Genomic DNA, 15,428 nt, shown 5'->3' with positions numbered 1-15,428 from the left:
AAGCAACATGTACTTTCCTGAGGGATTTCAAGCTCCAAGAGTGTTAGGACTGGAATACTCTTAAAGATTCAGTCAACTCCATTTTACAGATTGGAAAATTGAGCATTCATTCACTGATTGTGCTGGGTTTGGTGATAACAGCGTGGTTTGCTGGAGTCAGCTTGGACTGACTCATGAGAGTTGATCTTCAGAATTTTGCAAGCCAATTGTTAAACACAGCTTCTATTAAAACTTAAATAAATTATATTAAAATAAAGGTAATAAATAAAAAACTTCATTACTTTCTAATTATTTTACTACATTTACTATGATCTATTCTCTTGAGGCCATTGACATTTATAGTATCTGTATGACAGAAATATTGTGTACTAGTACACTGGTAGCTACGATGTATCTCTTCCTAACTCCACATCAGTGGCGTAACATTGGTAGCTTGGAATCTATTATGGTGGGACTATTTACATCATGGAAATCAGTAAACACTACAAATCGACCTTAACGTGTTGTTTTGTTGATTGTCTAGACTTAAGAAAGTGATGGAGAAAATGTAAATGAAGATTATTGAGTTGTTGAGTCTACTGCTGAAGCTGAAAGAAATTTTGGTTTAATGAATACGATTTGTACAAGAGTGAGAAATAGTTTAATAGCAGATCACATATCAGATTTAGTGACAATAAGTTTATTGGAAAAATAATTAGTGGATTGAGATGTAACTCCAATTGCAAAATCATAGTTGAATTGCAACTGTAGGTTAGCGACAGATACAAAAGTTCCGCAAACATCAGCTAAGGCATACTGTGAGAACCAGTTAGACCTTATGATAAAGAGCACTGCATATTTTATTATTTGTAAACTTTGAACTATATAGTCTTTATATCAGTAAAATTTATAATCAACTAATGGATTTTTATATCTAGAAATACACACATTTCAGAGATCTGGTGCTATCAGTGAATAAGACTGCATAGTCCCTGCTCTCACAGAGCTGTCAGTGCAGTAGGGAAGGTAGGTCAACAAGCAGTTGCCACCAAATGTGGTGAAAGTCAGTACTGAGAAAGTGCCGTGGGGGAATGCAGGAGGGAACCAGCTGAATCTATCAGGGCCAGGGAAGACTGTGTCGGGTGATGCAGGGGAGGGGACTAGAACATGACCCCCTGGACTATGTGTCAATTAAAAAATATGGGAAATCATATTCGTTCTTGCATGCCTCAGTGGGCTCCAATTATGTGGTATTAGAGATTAGCCAATTAACCATATTTCATGGGATACAAACTCAAATTGAGGATAGAAAGGGGCAAAGAAAGAAAGAGGTATTGCTAAGTGTTTACTTTTGTAGACTTGGAAAATTCTTCACTGCAACAGTGACATGAATAATGGACTCACTCAGATCGGGGGATTTCTCTCTTCAGCTGAGTTCTTCCCCACTGCCACCAGCACCAAATAACTCTTAACACAACTAAGGAGGAGCATTTTGAAACCCAAAGAGGCCACACCTGAAAATGCAATCAGTCTGCTGGCAGTTTTTTTCATCTCACTTTTGGCATTGTGACCCACAAGTGGTATTGTTATCACTAGCCTGAAATGATGAGGCTCTCCTGAAATCTCCTGGTGCTTGGGGCTCCCAAAATGCTGCAGACAAATGAAATCCTAGTTCTACTTACCCTGGAGGCCACGAGCTGAAGCTGAGGCACGACTGCTGTATGGACCAGGTTTCCATTCACCACCAGACGGATCTCAATGGAGTCAGTGGTGAAGGCCAGGAGGTACGGAAAAGCACAGACTGTAAGGAAATGGAGGATGTCAGCTCCCAGCCTGCTGGCTTGGTGGGTGTGTTGGTGTTATGACTGTCTCACATTCATCCTGACTTCTCCAGAAACTTTCATCTTTCCCATTCCACTTGCTGCTTCTCTTCCTTCAAAGGTGCATATCCCCCTCATTCTAAGTCTTCACTCAATCTCGCCACCCCCTCTCCTCCTCTTAGTTGCCAAACTTCTGCTTCAAATCCGTGTGCACTGTTTCCCATTTCTCACTGCTATTTTTTTTGTCCTTTTTAAACCCTTTAATCTGATCTGTCAGCTCACCTGCCAAAGTCCTGAGGAACTTTTACTCATTATTGTTCAGAGTATAGCTTGACATACCTCCTCCTTTGGCACATGTCTTTCTGCCCAGAAACCCTTTCCTTCCTCCATTTTTCAAGGCTCAGCCTAATATCAATGAGTCACTTGGCTCCTCTTTCTCTATTCTCTTGCCATGTATATCTGGGCAGTGGCTGCATCTTATCCCATACTGTCCCTGACATACCTTTGGTTCATTGGGTTTGTTGAGTTATTTGTTAAAGGATGGCTCTCTTCTTGAAACTGCTTTCATGACACACTGACTGAACTCCATGTACTGCATCTGCCCTGGATCCCACCTGATGACCTGTCTTTTTTACTGGCCTCTTTGTGCTTTCACTTTGACCTTCATGCTGGCCTGATCTCTCTGTACTTTGACCCCTGGTCAACTCATCCACCCTCTCGGCTTCACGCTTGTGACATCCACGCCTTGACCTCTCCAGTGACTCCAGTATTGTGGCTCAAAATTTAGAAGTCATTTCAACTTCTCCCTCTCCTTTTTACCATACTGAATCTGTCATCAGAGCATGGCCAGTCTTCCCAATATCTCTTGGATTGGTCCTTCTGCTCCCTTCTCAAAACTCTATCAACATTTACCTATCAAAAAATAGTTTTATTTTGAGGAAAACAGTTCTAATTAGGACATTCTTGGCTCTGAGCTAACTCTCAAGACAGATGCCTGGCTGTTAATCACAAACCATAAAAACAAAATACCACCACTCACATCCTGACATTTCTATGGTTGGCAAAGCACTTGAGGGATCATTTTCTGTGATTCTGGACATGTGAGTGTCAACATATATAAGAATGGCATTAAATGCATTGTGCTTCCCCCCAAGTCAGTCCGTGTTTTAAAGCTGGTGACTTAAAGGGAAAAATGTAGAGGTCTCAAACTTTAGAAAAAAGAAAGCAGGGCCCAGAAAAATGAGTTGAGGTACCAAGAGACAACCACATACTGACAAAGGACATTAAAGTGCTGTCAAATGCACACACGTTCAGGCCCTGAGGAGGAACAAGTGAAAGACAACAAAGGATGCCCAAAGGAGGAAACAAATAAATAAAAGAATATTTTGAGTACTAATGATCCTTACTAAGTTTATGATGATTTAGCAGTAAGCTAGTGAATTTGCTTAATTGGATCGAACAGTTCAGATGTATAAATGAAGGGGGTGGGTATGAGATAAAGGTTTTTCTTACCAATGGCATAAGGACCCTGGTTCCAACAGAACTGGAAATCTGATGCAGAAGGTTGAACCAAAAAAGAGCCACCATTAAATGGGCAAACCTTTTTATAGATGCAGCTGTCTGCAATGAAACAATAGCAATAGCAAAAAAATAATTTTTGTTGGAGACCACACTTAAAGCACTGTAATTAGAGAAGTGAAAATCAAGCAACAAGAATAGCATCCTGTCTGCTAGGTCTTTATAAATAGGAAGTATGGAAATTACCCCAATGCTAGATTCTTAGGGCTCAGGAGGCATTCTGAACAAGAATAATATTACTACAAGTAATAATAGTAAATTTTTGGAGAATTTATTATGTGCTTTAAAAATATTATCCCATTAAATCTGTACAATCTTATGAAGTTGATACTATAATTACGCTTATTTTACACTTGAGAAAATTGAGGCTAGGAGAGGTGAAATAACTTGTCCAAAGTCCCACAAGAACTATATGGGGTAGGCAGGATTTGAACACAGGTCTGCATGATTTAAGAGCCTGTGTGCTGCATCTCAGGAAAACTGTCTCTTACACTTGTGAAAGATCAAGAAGGGACACTTAATGGTAGCCCTGTGGTGGAAGAAGCCCTGTAGCCCTCCTGCAATGATGATGATGCTCTGAGCCTCACTCAGGATAAGTATGAAGAGAGCTATTTACTTCTCCAACATTCTATTAAGAAATCTTTAGGTCATATTCTTGCATCACCTGGTGAAAGTGAAGCAGCATTAGCTTAAGGGCAGGTTAATTCATTTACTCTGTTCCTGGCTTGTTCTAAGCTAAAAAATAAGTCTACATGAGTCAGATTCTCTTAGAGAGAGTCCATGTAGAAACCAAAGGCCTCTTTTATTCCAGAAGGCTATCATGCTTTAACCAAACAAGTTTATTTTCTTAAATTGATTTTAAACAGCTTTATTGTTCATTTTTATGGTTTATTTTTATGGCACATCATAAAATTCTCAATGAATTTTAGTTTATTTTCAGTGTCGTTCAACTTTACCACAATCTAATTTTAGAAAATTTTCAATATCCTAAAAAGAGCACATGGCCATTTACAGTCATTCTCCATTTCTACTCCTAGGCAACCACAGATCTACTTTCCGTCTCTATTTATCTGTCTTTTTTTGACATTTAAAACAAATGGAATCATACAATATGTGGTCTTTTGTGTCTTGCTTTTCACTGGGCAAAATGGTTTTGAGGTTCATCCATATATTACTACTTCTTTTGTTTTTATTGCCAAATGGTATTGCGGTGTATGCATATACCACATTTTATCTATTTGCCAGTTAATGGATATTTAGGTTGTTTCCACTTTTTGCTATTGTGAATAAAGCTGCTATGAACATTAGCATTCAAGCCTTTGTATGGAAATATTTTCCATTTCTCTTCTGTAGACAGGTACCTAGGAGTGGAATTATTGGGTCAAGGGTTAGCCATACAATTTTATTTTATTCCACATGTTATTTACTATTAAACAATTATTTTTTATCTAACATATTTATGAGCTTCATTATTTTTTCCTGTGTTTTGTTGTTGTAGAAAATTTGAGGAACAAAGAAAAAATAAAAATGATCTGTACTCCTACCTTCCAGAGATAACCAATGATAAAATTTTGCTATTTCTCCTCCAAGTATTTTTTTCTCCTACACAGTTTTCACTTAATAAAAGGAAGGAAACCCCACCAAGTACATTTCACATTAAAAGGGAAGCAAAAAATTTGTACTGCAAGTAATTATGTCAGTACCCTTGATTCCCAGGGGGGGGGGAAACTATTTTAATGCTGGTATATTTTTGGAAGTTGCAGCATCATTCAATATACCTTAAGGATTGGCAAAGCCTACCCAATAAGGAAGCATCCTGGTTTTAACTTATTTTAAAACAAAGTGACAAGACAACAATTGTGGCTATAAAACAGGTAAAAATAATTATTTAAAAATACATGTATATCTTCTCTGACTGGTTTCAGAAATAGCCAAATCATGATACATAAGAAATAGCTGGTAAAATCATACTGAAATCTCCTCTAGAAAACTATACTGTGAGGGAGAAGAGGAAGACCCTTAAAATTTTTTATCGCCAAAATTAACTTTCTATGAGAACAGTTTAAAAATCATTTAGATCTAACAAACCACACAGCAGCATTAAAGGGACATTTCCTCCCCCCATCTATCTAATATATATTGTTCTAGTTTGCTAGCTGCTGGAATGCAATATACCAGAAACGGAATGGCTTTTAAAAAGGGAATTTAATAAGTTGCTAGTTTACAGTTCTAGGGCCAAGAAAATGTCCCAATTAAACAAGTTTATAGAAATGTCCAATCACAGGCATCCAGGGAAAGATATCTTTTTTTTTTCTATATTTTTACTGAGATAGCTGCACACTCCATAAAAGCCATTCAAAGTATAAAATAGATGGTTCACAGTATCACCACACAGATGTGTATTCACCAGCAGGATCATAGTTAATACATTTGCGTTACTCCAGAAAATGAAAGCTAAAAGGAAAAAGAAAACCCCAAACATCTCATACATATTATCCCTCCCTCTTACTGACGACTAGTATTGTAATCTATACAGTTCTAAGACTTACAATTGAGGTAGGCTAACTAAGACAGTGTAGTATTGAAAGATTATAGTAAGAGACAGGGAAAGATATCTTGATTCAAGAAGGCTGATGAAGTTCAGGGTTTCTCTCTCAAGAGAGAAGGCACATGGCGAACACTGTCAGGGCTTCTTTCTCAGCTGGAAGGGCACGTGGTGAACATGGCGTCATCTGCTAGCTTTCTCTCCTGGCTTCTGGTTTCATGAAATTTCCTGGGAGATGTTTTCCTTTTTCATCTCCAAAGCGCTGGCTGATGGACTGTCTGCTTCATGGTGCTGCAGCATTCTCTGCTCTCCAAATCGCCTTCATTCTCCAAAATGTAAAGAACTCCAGAAACTTATCAAGATCCACCCAAATGGGTGGAGATATGTTGTCACCTAATCCAGTCTAACAACCACTCTTGATTAAATCACATCATCCAGGGAGATGATCTGATTACAGTTTCAAACACACAGTATTGAATAGGGATTATTCTACCTTTATGAAATGGAATTTTGATTAAAACATGCTTTTCTAGGGTCCATATATCCTTTCAAACCAGCACATATATATATTTTTAATTTTAACATTTGTTCCCCCTACTATTTATTTTTAATCCATATGTTTTACTCATCTGTTCATACCGTAGATAAAAAGAGCATCCGACACAAGGTTTTCACAATCACACAGTCACATTGCAAAAGCTGTATCACTATACAATCATCTACAAGAAACATGGCTATTGGAACATAGCTCTACAGTTTCAGGCACTTCCCTCCAGCCTAATACACCTTAATCTTTTCAAAGGGGATATCTATATAATGCATAAGAATAACCTCTAGGATAATCTCTAGACTCTGTTTGAAATCTCTCAGCCACTGACACTTTATTTTGTCTCATGGCTCTCTTCCCCTAAAGAGGCACTTTTGAAAACTTGGAAAAATACTAAAAGCTGACTTTTCTAAAGAGAGGGAAACACGAGTACTTCTACTATGGCTGTGTTATCTGTCACTATGACATGCGTTACACCTGTGTGTTACACATTCACAAAAGCCAAACAAATAAGAGAACTGCCTGTCTGAATCTGCAGCAAATATAGTGTAATTGCCTGGCAGTCTGTACTTGTACCAGCACAAGTCTGGAGATATCGATAAGGTAAAGTAGTAAAATTAATAAAACTTTGTAAAACTTGCAAAAATTAATGCTCATTAAAGGCATTTACAGAGAAGTCAGAAATCTCCATTAAAAAAAAAAAGTCTATGAACCTACACGATTAAAGAGTTATGCTGAACTGAAGTGGATGTTTGCTTTTTCTCTTCCACTTAGGAAGAGTACAAAAAACAGGAATAATCTTCTAAGACTGGAGGGATGTTATGAACAACACCACAGCTAGGAAAGTAGTCCATAAAAACCTTTCCTGGAAAGTCCTTTAGACTGATCAGCCTTGATCAGGCTGATCAGCCTTGCATGTTGAGGTACAAATTCAGTCCAGTGTACGAGAAAAGACAATCTATAAGTATCTATTACTTTAAATAAACAAAAAAAAATGGCTCAAATTTTTGATGCACCAGAGAGTGCTGTGAAGTGTAGATTCAGTGCAACTATTTTGAGCTGCTGGTGGAAGACTGCCTGAAGTCAACTTGGCCCTATCTAGAGGCTGTAGGTATTTGAAACACTTTTAGGCTGAACTGGGTGCCAAATTGGTTGAGTTCTTTTTCTGAGAATCTCAGGCAAATTACATGGTGTGCTGGGTATCATGATGGATCTGTACCACCTTAGCCAAGGCCTGAGGATCCTGGCTGCTGCTCTGTCCTGACATGACTGCCTTCCACACTCTCATGATCTTAATCCACCAGATGATATCTTGCCTTAAATGCTACAAGCTGGGCTGCACTACACATAAGTGTGACACAGCTGGTAAATCAGCAGCTGGAGCTCATCTGCGGTGAAACAGTTGTCATCCCACAAGACCTGGTAATGTGAAGGGTGGCTGGTTCCCTGGATTCCTGCATAATTACAGAGGTAAAAATCAAACTCAGATGGATGCGTGATGGTGTTATCCACTGTGATTCCTGCTGGAACACTGCCACTTTTCCCTTCCCTTTCTGTTTTATCTGCACAAAAGAGTTGTGTGTGGTGTCTTTTCTGCACTACAATATAGGTTATTCTTGGCCAGCAAGCTAATACATGCTTTTTGAATTACTATTAGTTCTGGCCAAGCTACCTTTTTCATTTGTCCCTTGGATACTCCACGGTTTAAGAGATAATCTGAATGAGTTGGAAGCATTTGGATTTCAGCAGCTCTTGAACCATGTTTGTAAGGTCCTGGATTACCTCCTGACTATAGAGGGGGCTCCTGGGATATCTCCTGAAGGGATGTCTGCACCTGACTGGTGGCACAGTACAGGCTGGGGTGCCATCCATACTGCCAACAACAGCAACAATGGAGGGCATCTTCCCATGCCCCTTTGGAAGGTGTACTACATCAACTCCCAGGAAGATGACAGGTTGCTGGAATACGGAGGGTCTTTGATGAGGTTCAAGCAAATTAATTCCTCCAAGCTTTGCATTTACCTTCAGGCAAAGGTTGGATAGAGTTTGGGGTGAGGTCTTCACTACATTTTTTAAATAATTTTTTATTAATTAAAAAAATTACAAGAAAGAAACACAAACATCCTTAAATATGCTCATTCTGTTCTACACATATAATCAGCAATTCACAATATCACATAGTTGCATATTCATATTCATGATCATTTCTTAGAACATTTGCATCAATTCAGAAAAAGAAATAAAAAGACAAGAGAAAAATAAAACAAAAACAGAAAAAGAAAAAAAAATTTTACATACCACAGCCCTTACCCCTCCCTTTCATTGATCACTAGCATTTCAAACTGAATTTATTTTAACATTTGTTCCCCCTATTATTTATTTTTATTCCATATGTTCTACTTGTCTGTTGAAAAGGAGCAACAGACACAAGGTTTTCACAATCACATAGTCACATTGCAACAGCTATATCATTATACAATCATCTTTAAGAAACATGGCTACTGGAACACAGCTCTACATTTTCAGGCAGTTCCTTCCAGCCTCTCCATTACATCTTGAATAACAAGGTGATATCTACTTAATGCGTAAGAATAACCTCCAGGATAACCTCTCGACTCTGTTTGGAATATCACAGCCATCGACATTTTGTCTCATTTCACTCTTCCCCCTTTTGGTTGAGAAGGTTTTCTCAATCCCTTGATGCTGGGTCTCAGCTCCTTCTAGGATTTCTGTCCCACGTTGCCAGGAAGGTTCACACCCCTGGGAGTCATGTCCCATGTAGACAGGGGGAGAGTGGTGAGTTTGCTTGGTGTATTGGCTGGAGACAGAGGCCATATCTGAGCAACAAAAGAGGTTCTCTTGGGGGTGACTCTTAGGCCTAATTTTAAGTAGGCTTGACCTATCCTTTGTGGGGTTAAGTTTCATGTGAACAAACCCTAAGACTGGGGGCTCAGCCTATAGCTTTGGTTGTCCACACTGCTTGTGAGAATATCAAGAATTCAACTTGGGGAGGTTGAATTTTCCCCCATTCTCACCATTTCCAGAAGGGGACTTTGCAAATACTTTTCCATTCACTGATCAGATCACTCTAGGATTCATCGGGGCATCACTCTGGACAAATCAATAAAATCTAATGTCCTACCCAAGGTTCCATGCACTTATGTTGTTCAACCAACTATCTACATAAGTTATATTAGGAGACGCACTAGTCAAAATATAAATTTTTTACCAAATAAACATTTTTTGATTTAGTCTCACACATAAGTTGAAATTTTAAAATGTTAATTACCATCTATTTTCAGCACCCTGCAGTAATGACATTCCTTTGTTCTTCCACATACAAAAACATTTTTAATTTGTACATTTAGTCATTATCATTATACGCTCCAGGCATTCCTAGATTATACCATCACAACCTTTATCTTCTATCTTTCTTTCTGATTTCATTTATGCCCCCAGCCCTCCTCCCTCTATCATTCTCACATTCAGCTTCATTCAGTGTTTTAACATAATTGTATTACAGTTAGGTAGTACTGTGCTGTCCATTTCTGAGTTTTTATATTCAGTCCTGTTGCACAATCTGTATCCCTTCAGCTCCAGTTACCCAACATCTTACCCTATTTCTACGTCCTGATGGTCTCTGTTACCAATGAAATATTCCAAGTTTATTCACTAATGTCAGTTCATATCAGTGAGACCATACAGTATTTGTCCTTTTGTTTTTGGCTAATCACACTCAGCATAATATCCTTAAGGTCCATCCATGTTGTTACATACTTCATAACTTTATTCTGTTTTACAGCTGCATAATATTCCATTGTATGTATATGCCACAGTTTGTTTTAGCCACCCATCTGTGGATGGACATTTTGGCTGTTTCCATCTCTTTGCAATTGTAAATAATGCTGCTACAAACATTGGTGTGCAAATGTCAGTTTGTTTGTCCTTGCTCGCATGTCCTTTGAGTAGAGACAGCATATAGGTGGGTCTTGTTTTTTAATCCATTCTGCCAGTCTATGTCTTTTGATTGGGGAGTTTAATCCATTAACATTTAGTGTTATTACTGCACGGGTACTACTTTCTTCTACTATTTTGCCTTTTGGATTTTATATGTCATATCTCATTTTCCTTCTTTTTACCTTTACTCATAGTCTTCCTTTCTACACTCTTCTCCACACCTCTCTCTTCTGTCTTTTCATATCTGTCTCTAGTGCTTCCTTTAGTATTTCTTGCAGAGTTGGTCTCTTGGTCACAAATTCTCTCAGTGATTTTTTGTCTGAAAATGTTTTAATTTCTTCCTCATTTTTGAAGGACAATTTTGCTGGATATGGAATTCTTGGTTGGCAGTTTTTCTCTTTTAATAATTTAAATATATCATTCCACTGTCTTTCCGCCTCCATGGTTTCTGCCGAGAAATCTACGCATCGTCTTGTTGGGCTTCCCTGGTAGGTGATGGATTGCTTTTCTCTTTCTGCTTCCAAGATTCTCTCTTTCTCTTTGACCTCTGACATTCTGATTAGTAAATGTCTTGCAGTACATCTATTTGGATCTATTCTCTTTGGGGTATGCTGCACTTCTTGGATCTGTAATTTTAAGTCTTTCATAAGAGTTGGGAAATTTTCAGTGATAATTTCTTCCATTAGTTTTTCTCCTCCTTCTCCCATCTTTTCTCCTTCTGGGACACCCACAACACGTATATTCATGCTCTTCGTATTGTCTTTCAGTTCCCTGAGTCCCTGCTCATATTTTTCCATTTTTTCCCCTATAGCTTCTTTTTCTTGCTGGATTTCAGATGTTCCATTCTCCAGTTCACTAATGCTATGTTCTGTCTCGAAATCTACCATTGTAGGTTTCCATTGTTTTTTTTCCTTTCTTCTACCGTGAGTTTCATTCCCATAAGTTCTGTGATTTGTTGTTTCAGACTTTCCATTTCTTCTTTTTGTTCATTCCCTGCCTTCTTTATATCCTCCCTCAATTCATTGGTTTGGTTTTTGATGAGGTTTTCCATGTCTGTTCGTATATTCTGAATTAAATGTTTCAGCTCCTGTTTCTCAATTGAATTGTTGGTTTGTTCCTTTGTCTGGGCCATATCTTCAATTTTCCTAGTGTGATTTGTTATTTTTTGCTGGCATCTAGGCATTTATTTACCTTAATTAGTTTATTCTGGAGATTGCTTTCACTTCTTTTACCTAGGGTTTTCTTGCTGGATGAATTTGTTGTCTATCTGTTTTTTGACATTCAGTTCAGCTTTTTCTGGACCTCTAGCTTAAGTTGTGTTTAACAGAGGAGAAATTTTCAGTTGTTTTCTTGTTTCTTGCCCTGCTTGTATGGTGCCTTTCCCCCCACACACTTAGGAGGGTCTACTTAGGTATTATAGACCCCAGCCTTTTCCCAGACCAAACTGGCCTCCTATCAGGAGGAGGGAGTCACCTGCATCGGTTTTCCCTGAGGGTGAGACCCAGCAGGTTGAAAGACTTTCCTGTGAAGTCTCTGGACTGTTTTTCTTATCTTGCCCAGTATGGGTGCTTGTCTGCCTGCAGGTCCCACCAGCATAAAATGATGCAGTACCTTTAACTTTGTCTGGGGGTGTGGTGGAGACAGAGGAGAGGTTGTAGGCTGGTTTTAATGCTTCAAATTACCAAGCCCTGGTGTCTGAATTCCTTGAGAGAGGGGTTTCACCTGAGTTGGGTTTCACCCCTCCCCTGGGGAAGGCACAGGCTCCAGACAAGCCCTCAAACGAGCTTGTTTCTGCCTACGCCTGGGGCAGTTGCAGCCTGAGGAGCCCTGCCACTGTATCCAAAGGCAGTCAAGCCTTTGTAGAAACACAGCCACAACAACCTGTTTCCTTCTTTTTTTTCCCCTTTCTGTCAGCCCTGCCCCCTTGGCACTGGGGCAAAAGTGAGCGACCTCTGCTTTGACCAGGTTCACCTGAGTTGGGGGCCTATTTTTAGTAGTCAGAATTTGTTAATTAATTCCACAATTGGTGTTTGGTTGTGCTCAGCCCCTGTTGCTGGTAAAGTCTCTTTCCTTTCCCCTCTGGGAAGCAGCCTGTGGGGGAGGGGCGCTGGCCACCATGGCTTGGGGAACTCACAGTTCTAGGAGGGGGGGGGGGGGCTCGCAGCCAGTCCAGCTGGTCCACATTTGTTTGTAGTACCACAGAATTTGTTTAGTACCATAGCTGGTACTACAATTTGTTTATCCATTCATCTATAGATGGATGTATTAGTTACTGCATAATAACACATCCCAAAACTTAGTAGTCTAAAACAACAAACATTTATCATCTTGCAGCTTTTTTGAGGGTCAGGAATTCAGTATTGGCTTAGCTGGGTGGTTCTGGTTTAGGGTCATGTATAAGGTTGTATTCAAGATGTCCTCTGAAGACTTGATTGGGCCTAGACTCAAGTATATTTCCAAGAAGGATCACACGTATGGCTCTGAGATGGATCTCTCACCTGGCTCTTAACACAGAAGCCTTAATTTCTCCAAGGACTGCTTGAGTATCCTCAGGACATGGCATTGGCTCCTGCACAGCGAGTGAATGATACAAAAGAGAGCAAGGAGGGAGACAGTCGTAATACCTCTGGCTGACCTTGTCTCAGAAGTAGCACAGTGCCACTTAACGTCATTTCTATTTAATAAAAAAGCAAGTCACTAAGACCAGTCCATATTCAAGGGGATAGGAAGGAAGCTTCATGTCTTGACCATGTTTTAGTTTTCTTGGCTGTTCAAGCATAAACAATGGGAATTTATTAGCCCATGGTTTCAAGGCTAGAAAAAAGTCCAAATTAAGGCATCATTCAAGGTGATGCTTTCTTCCCAAAGACTGGTGTTCTGAAGCTGGCTGCCAGTGATCCTTGGTCAGTGCTCCTCTGTGACATGGCAATACACATGATGACTACTCCAGGCCTCTCTCTTTTCTTCCAGTTTCCGCTGACCTTCAGCATCTTGCTTTTTGTGGCTTTCTCTCTGCCCTAATTTCATTCTGCTTATAAAGGACACCAGTACTGGGATTAAGAACCCCTCCTGATTGAGGTGGGCCACATCTTAACTGATGTAACCTCAACAAAAGGTCCTATTTATAATGGGTTCACACCCACAAGTATGGATTAAGTTTAAGCTTTTCTGAGGCACATACAGGTCCAAACTATCACAAAGGGAGAAGTATTGAATAATTTGTGGAGACATTTTTAAAAACACCACAATGGACATTGGGTTGTTTCCAGTTTGGGACTAACACAAATATTGCTGCTGTAAACATTCACATAAAAGTCCTTGTGGGGACTTATGCTTTCATTTTTCTTGGGTATAAACCACGGAATGGAATGGCTGTGTCATGCAGGATGTGTATGTTTAACTTTTTGAGGAACTGCCAAACTGTTTTCCAAAGTGATTGCACCATTTTACATTCTGGCCAGCAGCATGTGACAAGGACAGTTTCTCCAAATCCTTACCAACACTTGCTATGGTCAGCTGTTTTCATTTTAGCCATTTAATAGGTGGTGATATCTCACTGTGGTTTTAATGCTCTAATGGCTAATGATGTTGAACATTTTTTTTTATGTGATTATTTACTATCCAAATATCTTCTTTGGTGAAATGTCTGATCACATGCTTTGCCTTTTTAAAATGGTTTTCATTTTATTATTAAAATTCAAGAGTCCTTTATATATTTTGGAATCAAGTTCTTTATAAAATATGATTTACATGTATTTTCTCTCAGCCTGTGGTCTATATTTTCATTTGCTTAATAGTGTCCTTTGGAGAGCAGAATTTCTTAATTTAGATAAAGTCCAATGTATTAATTTTTTCTTTTATGGTCTGTGCTTTTGGTGTTATATCTAAGAAATTTTTGCCACCCCAGGTCACACATAGTTTCTCCTAGTTTTTTTACAGATGCTTTATGATTTTAGGTTTTTAAATTCATGATCTAGGTTCCATGATTTAGGTTCTATGATCCATTTCTACTAATTTTTGAATAAGATCTGAGGTATGGACCAAGGTTCAGGGTTTTTTCTTTTTACATATAGTTATCTGATTATTTCACATCATTTCGTAAAAGATTCTTACTTTTCCATTGATATGCCTTTGCACCTTTGTGCAAAATCAATTAACCGAAACTGTGTGGGCCTATTTTTAGGTTCTCTATTCTGTCCTATTAATCTATTTATCTATAATTTTATAAATACATAATATATATATAACATAATTATGTACATATTATTATAAACACATGATTATATTACCCCTTTGATGAAAAACATTGAATATATCTTTATTATGAAATTAAAAATTATGGCATAAATAATTTTAAAGCCTCATGATACTTCTTCTATAATAACACTGAAAATTCTACATAAAATTTAGTGTACACCTTGAACCAGTAGGGCACAATTAGCAGATTAATGGTGAATATTTTCTTCGACCTTCAGCCTTCTTCTGCAAAATACAGACTGGTTAGTCGCTCCATTGTCACCCATTACTGTGGCACAGGATGAACCAGCTCCTTCAGGGGCTCACTACACAAACAGGGCCAAACTTACCCTGTCAACACAAGTCTCCACAAATTACATAGTTGTCTTACTCTTCAATCAGGAAACATTTCTGAATATTGACCTGTGGAAAGCATGCTGTGCTCAGTGCTAGGTTATTGTGGTGAATTCAACAGGGTGTTGCCCTCTGTCTGGTTGTAGATAGAAAGAAAAATAGAGAACTCCAGGACTAGTGAGGCTAGCGCTTATAACAGGAGGTGGGCTGTGGAAGCCCACCAGTAACATGCACTTCAAATTGGTGGAGCAGGGCAAGCTCCACAGAGGTAGAAATACTGAGGTGAATCCCAAAGGACAGTAGAAATTATCCAGGTGAAGACAAAGGAAACAGGCTAATCATTTCTAGGTAAAGAGAAGAGACTGTATGAAATTGGAATATAGTAGCATGTTAAGAGTGGTAGATGATGCAA

At 38.8% G+C, this 15,428-nt stretch overlaps 1 protein-coding gene and 1 long non-coding RNA gene across 8 annotated transcripts in view; one reads left to right on the top strand and one right to left on the bottom strand.

The window, feature by feature from the left end:
• Window positions 1-15,428, bottom strand: part of GARNL3 (GTPase activating Rap/RanGAP domain like 3) — a 254,850-nt gene that overhangs the window by 7,634 nt on the left and 231,788 nt on the right. For 6 of the 7 annotated variants that reach the window (XM_077145391.1, XM_077145397.1, XM_077145370.1 and 3 more), the window contains 2 exons: window positions 3,312-3,419; window positions 1,662-1,780 (listed from right to left, as the gene is read on the bottom strand). In XM_077145391.1, coding sequence (XP_077001506.1) covers window positions 1,662-1,780; window positions 3,312-3,419 — 227 coding nt within the window. Of the gene's footprint in view, window positions 1-1,383; window positions 1,781-3,311; window positions 3,420-15,428 lie in introns of all 7 variants that reach the window. The other variant, XR_013169397.1, reaches the window with a different exon arrangement.
• The window catches only part of LOC143670649 (uncharacterized), a 42,100-nt gene continuing 28,192 nt past the window's right edge, over window positions 1,521-15,428 (top strand). The window contains exon 1 of the long non-coding RNA XR_013169422.1: window positions 1,521-1,763. This is a non-coding gene — a long non-coding RNA (uncharacterized LOC143670649). The remainder of the gene's footprint in view (window positions 1,764-15,428) is intronic.

The sequence above is a fragment of the Tamandua tetradactyla genome, chromosome 2 (genome assembly GCF_023851605.1).
Source record: "Tamandua tetradactyla isolate mTamTet1 chromosome 2, mTamTet1.pri, whole genome shotgun sequence".
Classification (NCBI taxonomy): Eukaryota; Metazoa; Chordata; class Mammalia; order Pilosa; family Myrmecophagidae; genus Tamandua; species Tamandua tetradactyla.
This window is presented reverse-complemented; position numbering and strand designations above follow the sequence as displayed.